This window comes from Ambystoma mexicanum, chromosome 1q, assembly GCF_040938575.1.
Source record: "Ambystoma mexicanum isolate Mex_15411 chromosome 1q, UKY_AmexF1_1, whole genome shotgun sequence".
In the NCBI taxonomy this organism is placed as follows: Eukaryota; Metazoa; Chordata; class Amphibia; order Caudata; family Ambystomatidae; genus Ambystoma; species Ambystoma mexicanum.
The window spans coordinates 1205995297-1206019376 of NC_090922.1; the positions used below are offsets into that span (position 1 = coordinate 1205995297).

At 44.7% G+C, this 24080-nt stretch overlaps 1 protein-coding gene across 1 annotated transcript in view; it reads right to left on the reverse strand.

Annotated features, from left to right (window-relative positions):
• IL23R (interleukin 23 receptor) overlaps positions 1-24080 on the reverse strand; it is a 777663-nt gene that overhangs the window by 387832 nt on the left and 365751 nt on the right. Inside the window, exon 9 of the mRNA XM_069641944.1 lies at positions 17221-17443. Coding sequence (XP_069498045.1) covers positions 17221-17443 — 223 coding nt within the window. The remainder of the gene's footprint in view (positions 1-17220; positions 17444-24080) is intronic.

A 24080-nucleotide genomic window follows, 5' to 3' on the forward strand; every position in this document is an offset into this window, starting at 1 on the left:
TATCTGATCGATTCTTCTCGCTTGCTTGGTCCTGTACTTTGGTGAGGGGACTTTGAGGAGGGGAATAGTGCCTCTGGAAGTCCAGAAGGAGTCCACCAGAGTTTCGTGAGGTTTTGTTTGTGGAAAGACGATGAAACAAATTGAAGGTTGTCTTACGGCTGAATATGTCCACCAGTCCAAGGGAGGAAGTCGTCTTCTTTGGAGCTTGCCTGTCGATTTGTCGATTTGAAAAAAACAAAGTCAGGACAGCAGTGGTGACTTCAGCAGGCTTCTCTGGTTGCTGGAAGGTGCTGCAGGTGCTTCTTGCCAACTTCTTCTTCAGTTCTTCTGTTCCAGTGGTCGACTTGTCTTTAACCTCAGGACCCTCGCCTTTTATCCAGGAACCCAGTCACTCGACAGTCATGCAACATTCAAACTTTGGAACCAAATCCAACCTCCCAGTTGGATCTGGTTCCAGGCAGGCATTGCAGGAGACAAAGAATAGTGGAGTTATGGACTCAGGGTAGGAAAAATACACAAAAGTTGGAAGAAGACGTCCACTGCCACCAGCCATTCAGGTGCCCTTGTCACTATAACAGAAATGTTACAGGTGCATTGAGAAAGCGGGTTACAGGAGCAGTGAGAAAGGCAATACTATATAGCCTCTCAGCATTCCACATAAGGTGTTGTGTGTTGATCTCAAAAAGGAAAAGGTAAGAGGGATAAAAAGAATTTCCCTATCCTTGGGAACTGTAGTTCTCAAAAGGAAAATAAAATAATATAAAAAGGAAAGCTCAAAGGGCTCCCACCAACCCTGCACAAAAGGTGCTGTGTGCTGCAAAAGTGAATCACAGATGTCTTAGAAAATATGGAGGAAAGGATGACTTCATAAAATAAAATAAAAACATTATGATCCGGGTTCCCATGGTCAGAGCAAAAAGAATGAATGAGGGGAAAAGGGCTCTGCTCATTCAGGAGAACGGACAAAAAGATCCAGGAGTCCAGCAAAAAGTGCTGAGGGTCTCACGGGTAAAGGGTAATTTGGCTTAAATATGAAAAATCTCCATAACTGCTGGTACCCCAAGAAAGAAGGACTAAGAAGGTTCAGGCAGGCCAAACCTGTACAGGACAGACTCTCTAGAACCTGTGTGAACAGGTACAAGATGGTGTACTCTCACCAAGGGTCAGGGAGGTTACTGTAGGTGGGGGCCACAAGCAGTGCCCCAGAGACCAATGCACTGGCACTGACTGATAAGTGGATAGAGACCTTGTTGAGCCTGCCCTGAGACTCTGACCCACCAAGCCTGAGCTGAAGATTTATAATCACTACCTGTGGGTCTGTGAGGCCTAGACCAATGTACTCTTCCGGCAAGTGTTTGGGCACCCACTGAAACACAGATCAAGAAGGCAGGCAAAGGCCGGGGCCATCATCAGATGTCCCACAGAACCACAGCAATCCCTGGCACTTTGTGAGGGACTCAAAACTGCATTTTAACTTTCTTTAGGGGATTGTAGAATAAGAAATACACGTGTAGGATTCATTTTCTCAAGAAGACTCGTGAAGAGGTCCCAGTGTTTTCCTTTTCCCTTTTTTGATATCCATCCTACACTCACTACGCTCCTTAAAGGCCCTTTCCGGTACTACTTGTCTCCCTGTATGAAAAAACATTGCTTAGATTCCACGACTAAACTTGTATTGTCTTGTGTTACACTCTACACTCTCTGGAACCACCGGTATAACACTACACAAGCCACACATGATCCCAAAATAAAGGCGGGTGTAAAAACAGGTGCGAACCAGCAACACATTAGACCAACATAGCAATGCACAGGCTACACATAATACTGGCGAGGCTGTGTGCAAGATAAGCATTATGTAGATGCAATGGAATGCTAACATAGGTGTGCTCAAGCCAAGTATGGCAAAGACATAGCGCTGAGTGCATACATGACTGTGAACACGCAAAACGGAAGGTGAGTTCTCTACAATACTGGCACGGCTGTTCACAAACTACACATTAGATGGGTACATCCGATTGGGTACTTTGCTGTGTACAAGCCAAACATTAGATAGCACATGTATGCCAACATTGCTATGCGTAAGCCAAACATAAGACAAACATGGCTATTTACATGCAAAACATTAGATATGCACACAACAGAGACATCGGGCCTCATTATGCGGTAGGTGGTAAGGGATTACCGGCACCGGTAAGGGCACCAGTGCCGGTAATCCCTTACCACCCTATTCCGAGGTCCCTTAGCGGGTCCCTTCCTCAACGCCTGGTTTTACCAGGCGTTATGGAAGGGACCCGTTTAGGGACTTCAGAGCTAATAACGGGCCCGCTAATAGCGGGCCCGTTATTTGCTCCATCCCCATTCCCATTGAGCCCTATGGGAGCTCGAATGGGAATGGGGAATGGTTCCCGGAATGGGGACTTGCCGGGTCCTCCAAGGTCGGAATGACCCGGTAAGTCCCTGTTTCAGGAACATGGACCCGGAATGCGGTAAGGGGGTAGCCATGGTGCTAATAGCACCATGGCTACTTCCTACCGCGTAATGAGGCCCATCGACTTGCACAAGCAGGCATAGAGAAGCAGGGAAGAATAGCAGAGTGCAGTACACACATATAAATGCACATTGCAATTCTAACAGGGCCGTGCATAAGCTAAGCATTATTGTGCATGCCTGTGCACAATCCAAATATCCAAGAAGACCGTGGGCCTCATTAAGAGAACAGCGGTAGGGGGTGAACGGCACCGATAAGGATGCTGGTGCCGTTAAACCCCAACCGCCGCATTCCGAGGTCCCTTAGCGGGTTCCACTAGGGCCAGCTGGTTTGACCAGCCGCCCTTGGCGGATCCGCTAAGGGACCAGGGAGCTAATAACGGGCCCGTTATTAGCTCCTTCCTCATTACCATTGAGCCGTATGGGGGCTCGAATGGGAATGGGGAATGGTTTTCAGAATGGGGACTTACCGGGTCCTCCAAGGCTGGAATGACCCGGAAAGTCCCCATTCCGACTACCCTGACCCAGACACGGGTTTGGAGGCAGCCATGGTGCTCATAGCACCATGGCTGCCTCCAAACTCGTAATGAGGTCCCGTGTGTGTAATGGCACAGTGCATTTGAAAATCGGGAGGCACAAATGCTGAAATAACCTCCAAAGCCGACACTGGTCACATCTGAAATCCAGGTGGGGCATGCAGAAGTTATGCAGAAACACTCGCAAGTAGTATATTTACCGATGGCAACAGCATGCTCTGATTGCCATGAAAGCAATTCCTTGTCAAGATGATGAATGCAGCTTCGGAAGAGACACAGCCCAAGATTCCAGTGGAAAGCAGTACAAGCAGTGCATGCCCTTCTTCATGCCCACACTGTCCAAGAGGGGAAATGACAGAAAGCAGGGGACCGCCACCCTATGCACCTAACAACAAAACATGAATGCAGAGCTAACAAGAAGTACAATGCACAGCTGGCAAACGCTCCTCGGGATCCATCGACTCACTGGCAGATGAATCGGATTAGCAGCAGCGCACAGCGTTAAAGTAACACGTCTTGTGTCATTAAATGGCAGCAGCAGTCATAGCGGAATAAAGTGTCCATGCCATGAAAACTGCCTGCTCTCCAGTTTTGGGATGTGAAGTGTCAGTCACTTAATGGCAGAGTAAAGGCTGTCAGGACTGTGTCACTCAAACCGCAGCAGGCATCACTTACGGACTAGCTGGGCTTTTAATGCATTGTCAAAATCCATCCTGGACCATATTTATTCATATATCCAACTTTAAATCCGCTTTGGAATGTATTGGAACTTCCCTGTTGGATTGTATAAACGACGTGCCCCGCAATGCACCCGTTGGTAGTTTGGAAAACCTTGCAATTCCTATATAAGAGTTTGAAAACTACAATCCCAAGAAGTCCAAAAGGACTTTTTTGCTTTCTCCTTTCAAGGCCCAGGGAGGGAGGAGGCATATTACTTTCAGGAATCCTGCTAATGAACCTGCTTCGGCCCATGTTGTTTAGTACTTAAGTGGCTTCATGAAGGATCGCTTTGTTCTTGCATTACATTTGTATCCAGTCCCTCTAACTTTTAACCATGGTTTCATGCTGAGTGCCAATGCTGTCGTTTCCAGAATCGGCTCCCTGCACCGCAGCCCTGTGCTCTCTGTCTGCAGAATTCTCCCCTTCTGCTCTGCAACCCTGTGCTATTACTACAGTTTCCCTGATCCACGGCCTGCAGTCCGTTGTTCTCTGCCTGCAGCCCCTTGTTCTATGCCCACAGCTCCCCTGTTCCTTACCTGAAGTTCCTTGTTCTGTGCCCATAGTCAGAGGTGGGCATAGAGGGGAGGAAGGATAGCTCAGGGGTAGTGCGTTTGTGTTGGAAGCAAGACAAAGAGGCGCAACACAGGTTTGACTCCCGATTCCGTGCTTAGAAACCACTTGCTGGTATTAAGAGCATTATAATTAAAAATAAATAAATAGTACTTGCCATCCACCCACAGGCTTATTGTTTCGAGTTTCAGTCTGTATTTTCTTTGCTATCATCCTGTAGTGCAGTCCATGTTATTCTAGTCCAAAATTTCATCACATAGGGCCTGACTATGGTTTGGACCGGTGGAAGCTAAATGCTGGGGGTAAGTCAGGCGCCCTACTGGCCAAAAAAGCCCTCACTACCGCCACCGGCATTGCCGGTGGCAGTAACGACGGAACACAAATGGGGATTTACACCGTACCGCCGGCACTTGCACCCCGGCGGCAATGCCTCCGGACCGAGTGTCATTGAAGGTAAGTACCAAATGCTGGTATCCTGGCAGCTCTACCGCCAGGATACCAGCATACTCAGAATGGGGCCCATAGTTTCCTTGTTTCTAGACGGATGGTGCGGCCTCAGTTGCTTAGTTTCAAGCCACGGTTTCCAGTCTGCATTTCCAGTCCACAGTTCCCATGTACTTAGTTTTCAGTCCTCTTGCATTTGCTCTTACTTTCTGTCCTCAGTCTTGAACCTTATGTACTTCAACTTCCAGTTCCTTGCCTGGATATTTCTGTGAAGGTATGTGAACTATTTTCCCCCTCATTAATTATGTAATTCCTTTGTCCAGAGTTTGGGTGCTGGGCTTTCCAGTAGGGAATTTGTCCCTTTCACTTGTTGTGTCTCAGTATTGCCTAGTGTGCCATATTTGTTCACAGTGTTGTGGTCCGTATTTTTAGAGGCAGTCACTGGCCTCTTCTTGTTGTACTATTACAGGCTTCTGTTTGATGAGTACTGTTCCTTGTTCATGCCTTAGCATCCAGATTCCAGCTGCTCTTTCCATGAGCATTCAGATTGAGGCACTGCAATTGCAACTTGTTGAGAAGGCGAGAGTGCTCCCTGAAATTGTGGGAAAACCATTCTGCGTACTCCTTAAGAGAGAACCAAACATGTTTGTTTTAGTTGCATTCCCAGCTTTTCTGGTTCAATGCCTTGGTTGCTAATCTATACATATAGGCCCTCATTACAACTCAGGCGGTAAGGGGTTTACGGCGCCGTAAACAGCGCCGACCCTTACCGCCTGAGTACGATGTCCCTTAGCGCCATGGCAGATTTAACACCTGCTTTTAGCAGGTGTTAAAATCCATGGCGCTAAGGGACCATGGAGTTAATTACGCCACCGTAATTTACGGTGGCGTAATTAACGCCTTCCCCACTCCCATTATGCCCTATGGGGCAAAAATGGGAATGGGGAAGGGTAAATGGGGATTGGGGACTTACCGCCCCACCAAGGTCGGAATGGGGCGGTAAGTCCGCCAACCACCATGGCATAAACGTAGTTTACGCCATGGTGGTAAAGTCACGGCCCAGGCGGTAACTTACCGCCTGGGTCGTAATGAGGCCCATAGTGTCTCATTTTTGTGTCTGCAGGACTGATTTCCTTCCTGTCTCTTGTATACAATTCTCTCTTCAGCCTTGGGTTTACTGATTCCCACTCAAGCCCATGGTAATGCAGAGAAAAGATCCTACCTGAAGATGATGATACAACAGAACGACATGTCAGAAACAGGTGCGATGATCAGCATCTGCTGCTGCTGATCAGAGTATTTGGAGCAAAGCACCTTAACACAGAATTTGACAAGCGTACTGTTATTAGTGTTACTAATGCAACACCAGCTCCAGGATGATGGGCACACTAATAGGATTAGAGGCCAGGACATTGAGTTGGCGGGTGGTACGCAGGACGGCATGAGACAATGACTGTGCCAGCAATGCTGCAAATATTGCAAGGGAAGGGTCATACCCTTGGACTGTCAGGGGACGTGGGGCATGAGTGGACAGAAAAACTGACAGAAGGTAAGAGGTCAGCCTATTGGGCCGCATAACTCTATGTAGCTCTTGTTGGGCTCATGTTAGGCACCTGTAACGGGAGGGGTGAGGTCTGTAGCTCTCTGAGCCAGGGAAAAGCGTAGGCAGGTGTGACAGGGTATGGGATGTGCTCCTGTCAAGAGGGAATAGGGTCCCCTCTTAACCCAGGGAAGCATTCCTACCATGGTGTTTACCAGAGCCAGTCCTGCTCCCGAGGTGGGGTGTGACAGTTGGGAGGGCCCCAGTCACTGTCCCTTCTACCTGTGCCTCACTGCAAATGTCAAATACCACTTCTTGCTTCACACCTGTTGAACACAAGGATCACCAGTGTTCTTCGCTAAGACCACGTGTACCAGGATTCCTAGTGGTAAAGAGCTCAGCCTGCAGCTCCCCGGAAGCAGAGGCAATGGCAAATGGAGCTGATGAAGAGCCCTGTGCACATCAAACCGACAATCCAAATGCTCCACTTAATCAAGGACCGAACTCTAAAATGTACTTTTTTTGCAGTGGGCTGCCATTTACAAAAGCGTGCAGACCGCCATTTACAAAGGCGCGCAGACTCAGGTACAAAGAGGAGTATGGGGGTCATTACGAGTTGGGAGGTAAGGGTTTACCAACACCGTTAAAGATGCCGGTGCCGGTAAACGCTTACCGCCCTTTTCTGAGGTCCCTTAGCGGGTCCCAACAGGAACGGCTGGTCTGACCAGCCGTTCTCTGCGGGTCCCATTAAGGGACCTTGGAGCCCATTATTAGCGCCTTCCCCATTCCCATTGAGCCCTATGGGGGCTCAAATTGGAATGGGGAATGGTTTATTGAATGGGGACTTACCGGGTCCGCATAGGTCGGAATGTCCCGGTAAGTCCCCATTCAGTCAGACCGGACCCAGACCCTGGTTTGGAGGCAGCTGGCTGCCTCCAAACTCATAATGACCCCCTAAGTCTTAAGACATGTTTTATGTCCTTTGAAACGTGTAACCAGGCCCAGAAGAAAAGGGCGCCATCGGTTGGCTTGGGGAACCAGCTGCTTGGGGAAGCCAAGAAAAAGGACAGAGGGAGTATAAAAAGGGAGAGAAAGACCAGGGCAGTGAGGGTCGTTTGGGTGAGGTCAAAGGAGTAGAAGGAGGACCACAAGCCCATGCAGATGAAGGATAGAAGCCCTGAGAGGAGAAAAGGGCTGAGACAACTTGCTGTTTCCCACTGTGGCTGTGGCGAGTAGTGACACACGGGTTTACACTGCAAATTGAAAGCTTTGCTGTCAATATAGGAGAGGCTTTGGTGAACTTTGCCACTCGTGGAATCCGCCTCGGTGCAGAGGTCGGGCCGAGGAGCAGCAGCACTTGGAAGCGGCTGTTGCTTTAAACCTACAAGGAAGTAATTGAAACCTCCACCCCCGGAACTGCGTTATAAAAACACAAGCATTGAACCCTTGCGGTGAGAAGCCCCGAGAGGAGAAAAGAGCTTAGACAACTTGCTGTTTCCCGCTGTATACGCTGGTACGATGACTGCTACGAACGGTGTGGAACAGAATGGTAAGTATTACAAGACTGATATTGCAGATATATACGTGTTTAATTTGGAGCAGCAGTGAGCTGTTACAACCCACAGGAATTTTATCCCCGGTAGTTATATTTACTACGCGCAAGCCAAACAAATAAGATTCGAAACAGAGATAAGAAGTGAGCAGAATTGCCAACCATATTGAGTGGACCGATATATTAAACATCAATGAAAGGTATTTGCAACTAAAGCGTTGTTGCAGTGTTCAAAAGTTATAATTTGAGAAGCACAATTTATGAAAGCAGCAATCAAGGTAGACTGAAATATAGTAAAAACACGCAAAGTAAAGACAGGAAACAGCTGGAGACCCAGATAATTGAACAAGCGGCGGTGAAGGAGAAAAGTTATTTTTCACCCCCTAAAAGCATATATCCAAGGGACCAACAACAACCTGCATGCTCAGGCATTGTGCAATGTGATGAAAGAATAAGTGAAATAAGGGAGAGAACAACAAATCCCTGTAAAAAGAAAGAGAAAGGAAATCTGATGATAGAGAAAGTAGATGCAATGACTAAAGTTGAATTGTACTGTAAGGTATTTGAAAAGAAAGAGACAACCAATAAAAAGAGAAATTCCAAAGAGAGCAAAGATCAGAAAGTAAAAATAATAAAAGAGCTAAAACAATGAGAACAAAGTGCGTAACAAAAAATATCAATGATGAATGACATGCAGCTATCAAATCCAGGTGACAAAACGTACATACATTTGTCAAGTCCAACTAAATACAACAAGAAGGAATTAAGTAAATTACAAGAACAGCCTAGTGATAATGAACAATGGAATGGAAAACAAGGAAAAATCTTCAAACAGTGAAGAAGAGATGTCTTAAAAATTAACACAGCTGCAACACAGACGGGAAATCGACAACAGGAAGGAAATGCTAATAACTTAGAAAAGGAGAAGGTATATTACCAAAATACAGAAAATCAAGGCCCACAGTATCCTTCAATTCCAACAACTATGTTGGATCTATAGAACACCTTAATGGCAGCAGCAACCCATCTTCTCATACCATATATGAAATTATACGAGACTCTTGCCGAGAATATAAAAGACCAAACAACGATGTTAGCAATGATTCATATGAAACAGATCTTTCTAGAATCATTTATAGAGAAAGCGGAACAAAAAGTAGGTAAAGAAGCTGAAACTACAATAAAATGGCAAGAAAGAATTCACGAATGACAGATTGGAGAAAGCAGCATTAGCTAAAGTGATGACAGAAATTATGTTGCTAACACATAAGGAAAATATATCTATGAAAACAAAGCCAGCGAAAATGATTGTGGATCTAGAGAAAGAAAAGAAAATATTATATGATGAGATTCAGAAAATAGAAAAAGCCAAAGAGAAAATACCAGAAGAACATGGGAATAGAAATAATCTTGGAACTTCGCAAAATAAAATGAGACCGATTCAGAGGAATGAACCAATAGAGGTAATACCTGAATTAAAAGAACAATCCCTAATAATTCAAGATAAGAGGGATGATTATAGGCAAAAAGGACACAAACTGGAAAAAAAGATCAGATACTAAAAGAACAAAAAATAAAAGGGAAGCTTTTCTATATTTGAACACGAAATTGTAAGAGAAAAAAAAGGGAAAAAAGATGAAAAATCCCAACCACAGAAAAATCAGAAGAAGAATATTAACATGAAAGGGAAACAAAAAGGATCAAGAGCATTCTTAAGGAAACTGTCCTTACCAACACAAAGTCCTAAACAAACTAAAATAAAAGAGTTGTCAAATACAAATGAAAAGAACCCATTAATACCTCATAAAAAGAGAAATGAATGAAATGATCGAACTATTGATCAATTTGTCAACATACGATCATGGTAGTGAAGAAGGTGAAAGGAATGAGCAATCAATTAAGGTAATGATGGAGAATAATGAAACATTGTATGTTGTAGATGAATATGAAACAGAAATATCCAAGAACAATGAAGGTGAATCTTTATCAATGGAAGATATATCGGAAACTGACGTAGAATTTTCAACATATTCGCATCACTTGAGAATATCTTTAAACACAAAATTTACGATGGACACTACAGAGTCATCAAGGATGGAAAGGAAAGTTGGTGATGGTAAATATTGTGAAAAGGCAAATGAGGGAAATGAGCAGATAAGACAACCAAGATTTACTAATCCCAGAAGAATAAGAGGCGAAAATAAATTGAGAATCAAAAGATTAAAAAAGAACAAAAGACAATCTAATATTAAACAGAACTAATATCTTAAGACTATTCGAGGCAATTAGTAACTTAAAAGAGATCTTGACAAAAGATATACAACGTGCAACATTTCCCAATGATGCACTACGTGACGTAGTGGACATCGACTTGGTGAATAAAAGGACATGTGTCCTAATAGTAGCAAACGGAAACAAAATAGAAACATTAGGCTTTCAAGTCATACAAGAAATTAATGAATATAAGTCTAGAAGAAGGAACAAATGGGAAATACGCAGGAAAATAAAAGTGAAATCTTAGATTATATTGATCAAAATCGGACTGAGATAGAAAGGCATAGAAGATATGAAAAAATAAGAGGACCTCACACTTCCTTTCACGCAAGCGCAAAATTGTCGGAATCATGGAGCTAAGACAAAAATATAGAACTCACAAGACAAATTTATGAAGATTAACAACCAGAAAACTGAAAAAAATGATTCATTAACATTATGTTCTTGGAATACGCGGGGCTTTAGCCATCTATTCAAGGATTCCAATAAAGAATTTAAGCTAGCAGATATTATCTGTTTGTAGGAAACTTGTATAAGTGAGCAACTAACTTCTGATGGTTTCCAAATAAACATCAATCCGGCCATCCAGAGAGACAGAAAGGATGTTCTTTGGGTGGCTTAATTACTGCAAAAAAAACACAGATAAGATTGGAAACGCTAGAAATAGTGAACGTAAGCCCCTTTATTCAAGTATCAGTATTGGGAATAATGAGTACAACTACGTTTTTTTATACATTTTTCAAAACAAGAACAGTCAAACAAAAAACAGACAGTGAACCTCAATCATAGCTTTTACGTATTATATACAGCATCATGATATGTCCACTGCTTCCCTGTTACCCCCCCTCCCTATCCCGAGCCTACTCCATCGCACCAACTTCTGCCTCTCTATCAGGGGATACTCCGCCTTCCTCATCCCCAGGTAAATATCGTCTTCTAGACAGGTCTGGGCAGACTCAGACAGTGTCGCTACTAGGTGCCACCAGGCCATCAATGTCCCTGCCTCTTCATCTCCCCATCTATTAGCTGCTTCGCTCCACACCACCGTTTCTGCATCTGCCCGATTCTGGAGGTCATGCAGCCAAACCTCTATTTTTGCTCTATTTCTTGCTTTCCCGCACATGGCAATTCTACGCTTGTCAAGTATGTAAGCCAAGTCTTTTAAGTTTACTCACATGTTGTTAGGGAGAATTCTCTACTATGGCTAATTTCCCTTACCTATAGAGTCCCCCAGCAGCTTTGCTGGATTTGAAGGGCTTATATTTTTCTCCTGCTAAGAGTGAGACCCTTTTATCCCCACTCTTAGACAGATTGCTAGTGTGTGTTTTAGGCTATCTTGTGTGCTTATGATCTATGGGGATTTTCTCACCCTCATAGGATTCATCTTTTTACATGTGTGGTACACAGCACCCTCTGTGCCGTACCACAGTGGTGTCGTAGAGACCCCCAAACATAGACTCCAGGCCCTGGGACTGACTACTGTCTCCCAGGGCATGTAAAGTCTCCATTTACTTTACGAGTCAATCCTTATGAACAAAACCAGTACAACCCATCTTAATATGGAAGTACTGGAAAGGGTTAATAGTTTTTCCCTAGTTTCGAGGGCGTACCGTAAAGTCCCTCTCTCTAAAGTTTCTGGCTGGTGGCAGTGGTTTCTACCATAAATATTCGACCGCAAATATTTTCCTATGGGATTTTCCCATTGTTTGAGGCTACCAGTTTTACTGACAGACTCTAACATACCGACGGTTTATTTTAACATTAACTTTACTCTGGTAGGTTTTTATTGCCAGAACTTTGAAATAATTTTTTTTCTCGAGTCTTTCCCTATAGTCTTAACCCAGGTCGGGGATCCTTTGTTCGTCACTGAGTCTGGGGTAGACAGGATGTGTGGGAGGGGTAATAGGCACCCTGGACAGGGTTGCCTATGCAAACTAAGTCGCACTCTTCCCTGGTAGGCTGGGGGGCTCTCCCGCCAGGAGAGCCACCCCACTGTGTGAGTGACAGCTAGGCTGTATGAATGGGGGTCTTGCTGCATAAAAGCAGTGTCCTGAGGACTGGAGGACAAGACGTCACCACTGGAACTAAGAAGCCGAAGAGGAGAGGAGCCAAAGACATCTGCAACAACTGAACCACCGGTGAAGCCCTGCTGCAGCATCTCACCACTTTTCTCCACACGACGAGAGAAGATCTTCATCTGTAAGAGCCTTCTTCCCTTGAGCTGGTGGGACCAACCCGTTTGCCAATCGCCTTCCAGGACCTGCCTTGGTCGAATTGGTCGAATCGCCAGTGCCCTGCACTCGGAGACCGGATAGCCAGGCACCCGTCCACCACGACCGCGATTTAAAGGAGCATACCTTTTAATCTGTTTCAGCATCACCGCGGCTGGCTTCTTCCCTGGGCAGTGCAGTAACTTGAACCTTCCTCCACGATGAGAGCTTCTCTTCCTCTGCTGGAGAACATGAACTGCAGGAACTGCCAGGAACCACTGCCACCGTAGGAGCCGCTTCCACTTTTTCAGGTACATTGTTCCGCCAGGCCTCCCGTTTCACGGGGTACTGCTAAAGGTGTTTGAAATCCTTTACCTACCTCCAGGGTTGGCCACCCCTATCGACTAACATTATCTTTTACCTTCTGCACTCTCCTTTTGAATCGTTAAACCAAAGACTTGACTGCAGCTATTAGAACACTTTGATCCTGGGCATATTGCCCTGTACCACTAACTCTGGCACAAGCCTATTGACTTTGGCTAAATCTGTTACAACTGCCTTCGCTAGATTGCTTTTCACCCTCAACTGTGTTGGTGCACCAAGAACTCTTATAACCACTCTTCCTTCCCTCTTAAGTATTGTTGAAGTGCCATTTTGCTCGGTTTCCACCTATGTATGACTATTGCTAAAGTGCTAACTTGCCTAACTTGTTCACAATCCACTTGGGAGGTGTTGCTAGAGTGTTTAAGAGGTTAACTCTGTATAACTTGTGCTTTCCCTTCCTTTCGAGAAATTGTTAGAGTGCCATTTCTGCTTAGTTTACACTGTGCCATTTTGCTCAGTTTTCACTCTGGCTCAAACTTGACTACAATTTGAATAAGGAGTTGTGTATACTTTTCTTGACTGATTTAAGTTGCTTTAATAATTGTGATTGATGTGTTGAACTAGAAGTGTGTAAAATAAATATATATATATTCTTTTTAATACAAAGCTTTGGTCAGTGTTTCCTTGTGCCATAGTATTGTAGTCCTATTGTGTAAACCCTGAATACTGCTCATCTCCCTCTTGAGATAAGTCTGACTGCTTAGCCACAGCTACCAACTAAATCTTTGTGGTACAGACTGATAGCAAAGGGGATTTATTGCCTATACCTGTAGTCTTAATCTTCTGTAGTGCTCCCTAAGGAAACTGCACAGGATTCCGCCTAACACATGTTTCAATTTACGCGTTCTAGAAAATCCCCACCAATGCAAGCCACAGAGATTCCACATCCAGCTTAATCCCTTTCTCTGTCAAAAGGTGGGCCACCTCCCGCCCAAACCTCTTTATTTCCGGGCACGCACAAAACATATGAATCAGTCCAGCGTTGATCTCCCCGCATTTGGGGCATGCTTCCGTTCCTGCATTCTTAAACCGTGCAATCTTCTGAGGGGCCATATACGCTCTATGAGTAACGTATAACTGGATTTGTTGCAACCTCACATTCCTAGATTTTTTTGTGGTATCTCTGAACTCTCACCTACAACCCGTCACTCATGGATTCCCCAGCTTCCTCTTCCCAGTCCCGTCTCAGCTGGAGCACCTCCTTGCTCACCTTTGACATCAGCAATTTGTAAATTCGGGAGACCTCATGTCTTCCAACTGATATATCATTACATCTTTCTATAACTGTCTCGGGCTGACCCTCCAGCATTATGACCAGGTGTTTTTTATCTTCCGCAGAAGTCTAGTGTAAGTGATTTACTGACCCCGGTGTGGGCCAGTGTCTTCCACCAGTGTGTCAAACTCAACTGCTTTCCCCCCCTTGCCATCTATCCACCAGTGCTGCTTTGCCCATCGGTTCCCAATGCCTCTGGACTATCTTCCTCAATTGCTCGTCCACTCCATTCAGTGCCACTAGCGAAGTTTGTGGGGAACACAGGGTCGGGTTCTCTAAGGCCCGGCAAGCCCATCGCCAAATCTTCCATCCCATTTCTAACATTCCTGTCCCCCCACCTTGCTGTGGTTTGGGCAACCATATCCACTCCTTTAGAAAAAACTGGACACATTCAGCCCTCAACAGTCTGGGCTCTGATGTAGGGTCTTCCGATAACCACCTAGCCACATATTGTAGTTGGCTGGCCAAATAATAAATCTCAAAGTTGGGCAAATGAATGCCCCTTTGGTCATATGTGTTTTGCACTTTCCATAGCGCTATTCTATTTCTAGTGTTGTGCCATATGAATACCCTGCATATACCTTGGAGCTTGACAAAGAATTGCTTGGGTATCATATATGGTATATTCACAAAAAAGTGCAACAACCTAGGCAGCACCACCATCTTCAACAATGCCACTCTCCCCATCATGGTCAAAGGGAGCTTGGCACAGAACCTAATACTGTTTTCAATATTAGCCACCATCATTTCTGTATTTTGTACATATTCTACCTAGACAGTGTGATATTCATCAATCCCTAGGTATGTAAGGGTCTCAGTCTCCCATTGTATTTGTAATACCGGCAGTCCCTCTCGTGGTATCCCATAATATCTACCCATGGGGAATATACACAATTTCCTGGGGTTCACTGTTATGCCAGACAGCATTGCGTATCGTGCCAATACTTCTATAAATATTGTAGGTTTTCCTAAGTATATCTCAGATACAACAGCAAATCATCAGCATACATTGATACCAGGTGTTGCCCCCCTCTCGTGCTGATCCCCACCTCTCCATATTGTTGCCTCAAGTATATCACCTGGGGTTCCAGTGCTAGAATGAACAGCATCAGGGACCACGGTCATCCCTGTCTAGTACCCCTACTGAGTTGCCATCGATCTGAGATGGTCGCCCCCGTCTTAACTCAGGCCAGTGGTGTACTGTATAGCAGCTGGACCCACCTCAAGTACATGGGTCCGTTCCCATATTCCTTCAAGGCCGCCCTCAACCAGGGCCATTTAACGGTGTCGAAGGCCTTTACTGCATCTAATGAGATTATTACCACCTCTTGGGAGTCCTTTTCCGTTTGTTCTATAACATGATGGAGCCTTCTAAGATTGTTGGATATGTTTCTGTGCGGAATATAACTGGTCTGATCGGGATGTACAAGTTTACTTATAACCGGTTTCAACCTATTCGCCAGGACTGCCGTTAGTATCTTGCTATCTTGATTAAGCATGGCTAGCGGTCTGTACGATCCGCAGTCCATGCATGGTTTATTAAGCTTAAGGAGCAGGATAATAATTGCCTCCCTCAGAGATTCTGGCAGCGTCCCCTTCTCTAATGCTTAATTTAACATAGCTAGTAGGGGGGAGCAACTCCGCCTTGTATGTCCTGTAGAACTCTCTAGGGAGTCCATCCGCCCCCAGAGCCTTACCGGTAGGTAAAGCTTGATCAATGCTTCTAGTTCCTCTAACGTAATTGGGACCTCTAGGTTCTCCCTCTCCGCTGCCCCTAGTTTGGGAAGGCCAATGTCCTCCAATGTTTCCTTTACCTCAATCTCCTCCCCCTCTTCGACCTCTCTATACAGATGCTGGTAGAATTCCATGAAACATTTGTTCACTTCTTCTTTGGTGTCCAGTATTTGTCCATTGCTCCCCCATACTGCTCTTATTGTTTGTCAGGATGTCTCACATGGGCACTTGATAGTTAATGCTTAGAGTTTGTCCAATTCGATTGAATACATAGAGCACGAGGAATGAAAAGTCTTGTCAACTCAATTGGTTTTGAGTGTTGGTTTATTAACGTATAGGGTGCCATCATGTGTTTTGACTGAACAGGGGTCTTTATCAAGGCTTTGTAGGTTCAAGCGTAAAGCGGTGTAAATTTTTTACATTGTGCACGACAATTCGTGAGGTGACAAGGGAACTGAAGACCAATTTGTCATTGTGATCAAACAAATGTGTGTGGGTGACATCGGTGCAGTGGTGTCCCAAAGTCATATTGGTGATAGTGATATGTGATGGGCAATAGTGGAATGTGGATGGTGCATGTATATTATGAATAGGGTTTATGTGGGAAGTTGTGGTCGATTGGATATATTCAATTTTAGCTTACATGGGTGAGAGTGTTCGTCATGTCATGGTTGAAACATTCACATTGGTTACATTGTTCGTTATGCATAGTGGTTGCACACTACATAGTTGTTACGTCAAACAGGGGGACAAGAAATTGCACCAAGGGAGAGAAAAGGCAGAAGATCAATGGTTAGTAGTATCATCTCTCCAGATAGGATGTTTGAGCTACTTGATGGCCCCTCGAAGAAGGGGTTAGTTGTTGTGTTTTACCAGGTTAAAAGTAGTTCAGGGCAGGTGTGCCGCGTGATGAGCTTCAATATAGTGGTTCTGCTGAATATCAAGCTGTGAGAGTTTGATATAGTGTTTTATGATGTGTGGCGCATATGCCAAATTTCCCAGTTCCATGCGGAATGTTTGAGCCAGTTGTGTGGGATTTTCCAGGGACTTGTTGGCCCACCCTTGCAATGGGAAACACGAAACTTCAAGTTTGAGCATGCAGCTGGAAGCAAAACGCAGGACTGGCTCGAGGTGTCATGGATGGAACTGAGAAACCTGGCTTGGAGGGTGGCGGTGTGTGGCAGTAATTAGGAGGTGTATCACTATGACGTGCAGTGCAAAACGTTGCCTATGGATCAGGAAAAAATGCACTTGACTCACAAAGGTTTCTACTAAGGAAACTAGAAGATGCCAATAAGCATTGCAGACTTTGTGAGGCAGTTACAAAATGTTTTAGAAAATGGTCCTCATATGCTGGAGGAAGCCTCATTAGGATATTACACAAAAAAGTCTTCAGTCGCAATCATCGATTTCCATCATGCAGTTACGACATTTCTGAAGTATACTGAAGTATCTGTTGTGAATTGTTACTTGCAGAGTTAATATGGATAACTTACCCAAGCAGCCTTTCGGTTCCTTATTTGCACTGATCTGAGCTGGCTTCGAATCTCCTTCCGAATTGTATGCAGTGACATAGATGACGTGCACCGCGTGCGGGACAAGAGTCCTGCATTTCAGTTCTAAGGCACTGCATATGTTGATGAGCCTTTTTTCTCCGTGAGCTTTATGAAACACTTTATAGCCAAGAATGTTGCCTCTTGCAACTTTTGGATCAAGAGGCTACAAAAAGAACAAGAAATATATTTAATATTTTTGGTTAATTTACAGATGTATGATCTTTGGGAACAAAAGATTGACACACATGATTATACACTGTGCTGGTTGAGCAGCATTAGTATATGACACTGGTGAAGGTGGGCGAGGCGCACTGGCGTTACATGAAGTAGATTTCTTTTTGGTGTACATTTCTTTATTAAGTTTTCAGTGTGAAGCAAACAGGAACAATATAAATCAGAACAAATAAGTAACATAATACCAACAACACAACATTATCAACTGTGAGCAATTTTCTACAAATAGAAGAATAACAGAAAAAGAAGAGAAAGAAGAAGAGAGGAAGAAAAGAAAAAGAAAAAAGGGGGGGGGGGATACTTCAAATGTACGAATCATTGAAAACATCCCATATGGCAGAGTATTTATCAGATGTTTTTCAACATCTGATAAGTCACTTCAAAAACATTTCAAAATCTGCTTCTTGGCACCAATAGTGCTCTATACTCCCAAAAGAGTAAGCTAAAAGACAGCCGAAGACCTACTGGAAAGTATCCCAGCACACATAACAACAGAGTGTCAGGGAGAAAAAGATCAAGTACAAGGTCCATACGTTGCAATACATCGTCCTAAAATCATTTAATTTTCGGACATACAAGAACATATGCAAACCTGTTCCAACGTTCGATTTATAATCCCAGCATGTATTATCGTGAACAAGTTTACACCGCTTCATTCTCGAAGGGTCCAATAAATATAATGCACGATCCGTTGTTGAGTAAACCTCAGATCTAGATCGATTCTGTACTTATATGGGCCTGCACAAATGCACTTCCATTTACCATCCGAAAGATCAAAACCCAAATCTGAACCCCATATTACCCTACCATGACCAGAAGCAGCATTAGCATCCACCGGGGTGAGAAGTTTGTACACAGATGAAGCTGAAAGCAGCACACTCCTGGATAAATATAATATAGGGGGGACATTATGTAAAGAAGCATACAGGGGTGAAAATAGAATCTCAAAAACACACGCTATTGGCGATCCTCTGACAGACGCAACTTATATTTAAACCTCAGGAACTGAAATGTGAGCATTGAAACTCTATTATGAATGTGGCCCAATTTCCAGATGCCTGCAGATGGCCAAGTGGACCATGTAAGTGTATGGTTATCAAATCGAATAGCCGGGTTCTTCCAAATAAAGAATCTGAGCTCAGGAGGCATTTTACGCAGGAATTCTAGCAACACTTTTTCCAGTCCTTTAAAATGTATCTAGCAAAAGGTGGTGTCTGGTCAGTAGCCAATTTGTTATCCATACTAAGAAGGCAGTCTAGGGGGACCTGGTGAACAGAAGCTTTCTCTAACAATTTCTGGTTCGGCAGCTAGCAGCGTCTTCCCTCAACCAAAAATGTATGGTGCGCATGGTGAAGGCTCTATGATACAAAGCAACATTAGGGAAGCCAAAACCCACCCGAGCGTAGAAGTTTCATAAGTACATCTTTAGGGCTCTTTGATCACTCATCCTCTCCCCATAGAAAGTGCCGGAAAATTACATCCATATCTCGAAGTAACTCTCCTGTCAGAAGAAGAGGGAGCATACTGAAAACATAAAGCAGTTTAGGAAGCAGGGACATCTTAATTACATTGGACCGCATCATAAGTTTGCCGTTCCGGGAACTACGGGACAGGTAAGCATACCGGTACCGTAATTCCAGGACCAGCAAACTACGAGTTGTGCTCGCGGGTGCCTTTCTGCCTGCCAGGTCGGACCTGGCGGGCAGAAAGGCACCCGCGAGCAGAGCATGTTGGATGCACCGGCACCAAACGGTGCCGGTGCATCCGACCTCCCCATTCCCATTCAGCCCTATGGGGCCGAATGGGAATGTGAGCATCTTTTTTCCGGCTCGCGCAAATGAGCAATTACCGGGTCAGGCAGGGCCGTAATGACTCTGTAATTGCCCATTTGCAGGTGCCGGAAAAAAAAATGACACCAGCAGCAGCTGTGCCTGTATTACAGGCACGGCTACCGCCGATGTCATAGGGTGTCATTACGAGTTCGGTGGTAAGGGTTAAGGGTCACCGGTAATGATGCCGGTGCCGGTAAACCCTTACCGCCCTATTCCAAGGTCCCTTAGCGGGTCCCGGCAGGAACAGCTGGTCTGACCAGCCGTTTTCTGCGTGTCCCGTTAAGGGACCTTGGAGCTAATAACGGGCTCGCAATTTGCGGGCTCGTTATTAGCACCTTCCCCATTCCCATTGAGCCCTATGGGGGCTCAAATGGGAATGGGGAATGGTTAACTGAATGGGGATTTACCGGGTCCGCATAGGTCGGAATGTCCCGGTAAGTCCCCATTCAGCCAGACCGGACCCGGATCCGGGTTTGGAGGCAGCCATGGCTACCTCCAAACTCATAATGACGCCCATAATGCGGCCCACTGACCTTTTTCCACTAGGTCAGATTCAACCCTCTCCACTACAAGCATAGTACAGCTATCTTTGGGAGTTTCATTCAGATGTTATAAGCTAATAAGGTACAAATTCACCTAAACATTTGTATACCCAAGTACTTGAAAACATTTTCTGCCCCTACTCACTCTACTCAAAGAAGTCCTCTGTGACATGAGATTGAGACTGGAAAGACCAATGTTTTAGAAACATTAATTTTATAATCTGGCACTTAGGCAAATGTCTGTATAGTCAATACTAATTCCTTAAACGAAGACTCGGGATAAGAAAATAAAACTAGAAGGTCGTCTGCATATAGGAGGACTTTAGAGATGCAGTTGTCCATCAAAATACCCTTAATATCTGCATTTTCACAACTAGTGATGGCGAAGGGTTCAATAAAAAGTTCAAATAAAAGAGGAGATAAGGGACAGTCCTGTCTCGCACCTCAATGAATATAAAAACACTCCGATAGAAAACCATTTACCATAACTCTAGCTTCAGCATCATTATATAGGGCATTAAAGCGTTTTTAAAAATGAGGTGCAAAATTCACCCTGGTCAATTCTTGTATAAGGAATGTCCAGCTAACCCTGTCGAATGCTTTTTCTGCATCACTATTCACCACAGCATAGCGATCTGGAGAGTTACCCTTAGGATGCACAACATCCAGTAGTTACCTTTGGTTGTCGTAACTATTTCTACCAAAGATAAAACCTGTCTGATTTCAGTGAACCAGTTTTGACAATAAAGGGTTAATTCTTGCTGCATAAATCTTTGCTAAAAGCTTGACATCTGCATTCAACAGAGATATGGGCCTATGGTTGCCGCGAATTGAGTGATCTTTACAGAGCTTCGGGATCACAGAGATCACTGCAGTCCTCATGGAATTTGCCACCCGTTTGCATCCTCTGTAAAAAGTCTAACCAAGAATGGTGCAAGAGAGGAGCTAAATGCAGCATAGAACTCAATTGGGAACCCATCTGGCCCTGGATATTTACCAGGCAAGATCAACCCCATAGAATCCATATTCTCCTGTACCATAATGTCGCTATCCAGACAAAGGGGGTCATTAAGAGTTTGGAGGAAGCCGTGGCGCTATTAGTGCCATGGTTGCCTCCAAACCCGGGTCCGTGTCCGGTCTGACTGAATGGGGATTTACCGGGTCATTCCGACTTTGGAGGACCCGGTAATTCCCCATTCAGTAAACCATTTCCCATTCCCATTTGAGCCCCCATAGGGCTCAATGGGAATGGGTAAGGCGCTAATAACGGGCCCGCAAACTGCGGGCCCGTTATTTATTTATTTATTTATTTAATTTTTTTTTGTAATTTTATAGTTTGATTTACAAACTTTTTAAAACAAAAGAAAAACACTCTTCTCGCAGATTTTACCACAGGATACAAGGCACAATCACTTGTCACAGACTCTATCATTGTCTTTTGTTTCCAACATCTCCTTCGACATCATCTTTCAAGATTTCATCCAAATAGTCAATTATTCGACATGTCAGCGGTACATTTTTCCCACTAAGGATATAAAACCACCAATCTTCCATGTTTGAGTTCTTCGGGGCGTATTTCCCTAGGTGTACTGTTCGTTGGCTTTTAAGGTCTGCACATTCGATTACTAAATGTTTGGTGGTTTCAACTTCGTGTTTACATACTCTACATAGGTTGTCACCTATATCCTTGGCGTGTATTCTGAATAATTGATCTTTTGTTCTGCAGGCGTTTAGACGCAATTTCATAAAGCTGTCGCGATGGTATCTTGATGGGAATTGTTTTATGTACGCCGGTATTAAGTCTAGCCCATTTGCAGCTGGACCTAGGTATAATGCAGATGTTAAGTTATTGTATCTATCTGTGTTTAAAATCCATTGCCATTGTTTTATTTTTTTTTTTGCAGTTTCAGGGCGATTTATCAACGTGTCTAGGGTGATATCTGCACTGACTAGTATTTTTTTGACGCTTTCTTTCCAATCATTTATCAGAGAACGCGTGTGCTCACTATGGCAGTTTTTAAAAATTTCATACGCTGGTTCTGGAGGGTTTAGATTAATTTTCCTTAGGAGTGAAATTGATTTCCATAGGACTGCTCCTTGCAGGGAGTCTAGTGCTAGCTCGTTTCGAATTTTGATTATCGAGATGTAAGTTGGTAGCCTCAAGACCTTTCTCCAAAATTTGCCTTCTAGGTACGGCCATATTCTGTGGTGTAGATTCCAAGCGGATTCTGCGCCATACGTTAGTGCCGGTGTTACCTTTAGTTGGTAGAATTCCCGTACGGGTAGCATCGTAAATTTCCCGTATAGTCTATGCAATTTTGTGGCTTGTTGTGCAAATGTCAGGGTCCGCTGTATTAGATCTTTTGACCATGCCCATTCTCTTATTGATGTGTTAAATAAGATGCCCAAATATCGTATTTCTTTTGTTTTTTCTATATTTTCCGCTGCAATTGACCATTTGAACTTGTTATTCCTTTTTCCTGCCGTCGAACCAATTGACATAATCTTGGTCTTTGCTGTATTGATTTGCAGTTTATTTTTGCGCATGTAATTGTCAAGCGCTGTTAGCAGCCTTTGTAGGCCAATCTGCGTTTGGTCGGCTAAGACTATATCGTCAGCGTATGTGACACCTCTTATATGATGGCCATTTATATTTGCTGATTTTCGCACCTCCTGGGTGCTTCCATTTGGTCGTGTCAGCGGAGACAGGGCAATTGAGACTTCCAGCAATTCTCTGTCTGATTTATCCAACCTAGAGGGTCGTGGTGAGACAGTTTTATCTAGGTGAATTTTTTCATTGGATGTTGCCAGGTCAACGCACCTCATGTCATTGTTTGTTTCTTGAGATTGGTCCATGTCTAATTGCGTTTCTACTCGAGACGCTTGTTGTGCGCTCGCGCAATTGTCTTTTACAGGTTGGTCTGTGATTCTCGCAGGGTTTGAAGGAGTTAGGTCATTTGACTGTTTAGGACCAGTGGATTTACTTGATAGCTTATCAACGGTCCAGGTGTTCAAACTCGCAATCACTAATGTCGAGAGCCTCTGTATCTTCTCAGTGTTTGGTTCACCCCTCCCCTCTTTTGCTTCTTTCTCTCTAAGTGTCTTGTTTGATTGTACTCTATCAAAAGACATCGAATTGTCATTTAGCATCTGACTAAGAGCTTGCGTAGGAGTGCATGTTGTATATGAGTCTGGAGTGGGCGAAACTGGAGGGTTACCGTAGGGGTTTCTGTTTGTTAAGACAGGTGAGCTAGGTATTTGCATGATTGTGGGCAGCTCATACGGGTCGGTATAGTTTATACTGGAGTTGGAAGGCTCCAATATCATGGTAGGGGGAGCTAATTCCTGGGTTTTACCCCTGTTGTTTTTCGCTTTTAGGCGCGTTTGTGGGCCGACATCTTGCATGATCCAACTCACCTCTCCTCTCCTCTCCTGCAGACTGAACTCTGCCGAACTCCGCGCGCGCTCCGCGCGTTCCCATAGTTTTTATGGTCGGTTGGGCTTTTTTTCCTTAAAGCCACACCAACGCCAGGATCAACAGGAAAAAAAGAACGCCAGTAGGAAAGTCCGTCGCTGCAGCTCCTCACTTGTCAAGGGTCTCCTGCAGACTGAACTCTGCCGAACTCCGCGCGCGCTCCGCGCGTTCCCGTAGTTTTTATGGTCGGTTGGGCTTTTTTTCCTTAAAGCCACACCAACGCCAGGATCAACAGGAAAAAAAGAACGCCAGTAGGAAAGTCCGTCGCTGCAGCTCCTCACTTGTCAAGGGTCTCCTGCAGACTGAACTCTGCCGAACTCCGCGCGCGCTCCGCGCGTTCCCGTAGTTTTTATGGTCGGTTGGGCTTTTTTTCCTTAAAGCCACACCAACGCCAGGATCAACAGGAAAAAAAGAACGCCAGTAGGAAAGTCCGTCGCTGCAGCTCCTCACTTGTCAAGGGTCTCCTGCAGACTGAACTCTGCCGAACTCCGCGCGCGCTCCGCACGTTCCCGTAGTTTTTATGGTCGGTTGGGCTTTTTTTCCTTAAAGCCACACCAACGCCAGGATCAACAGGAAAAAAAGAACGCCAGTAGGAAAGTCCGTCGCTGCAGCTCCTCACTTGTCAAGGGTCTCCTGCAGACTGAACTCTGCCGAACTCCGTTATTAGCTCCAAGATCCCTTAACGGGACCCACAGAGAATGGCTGGTCAGACCAGCC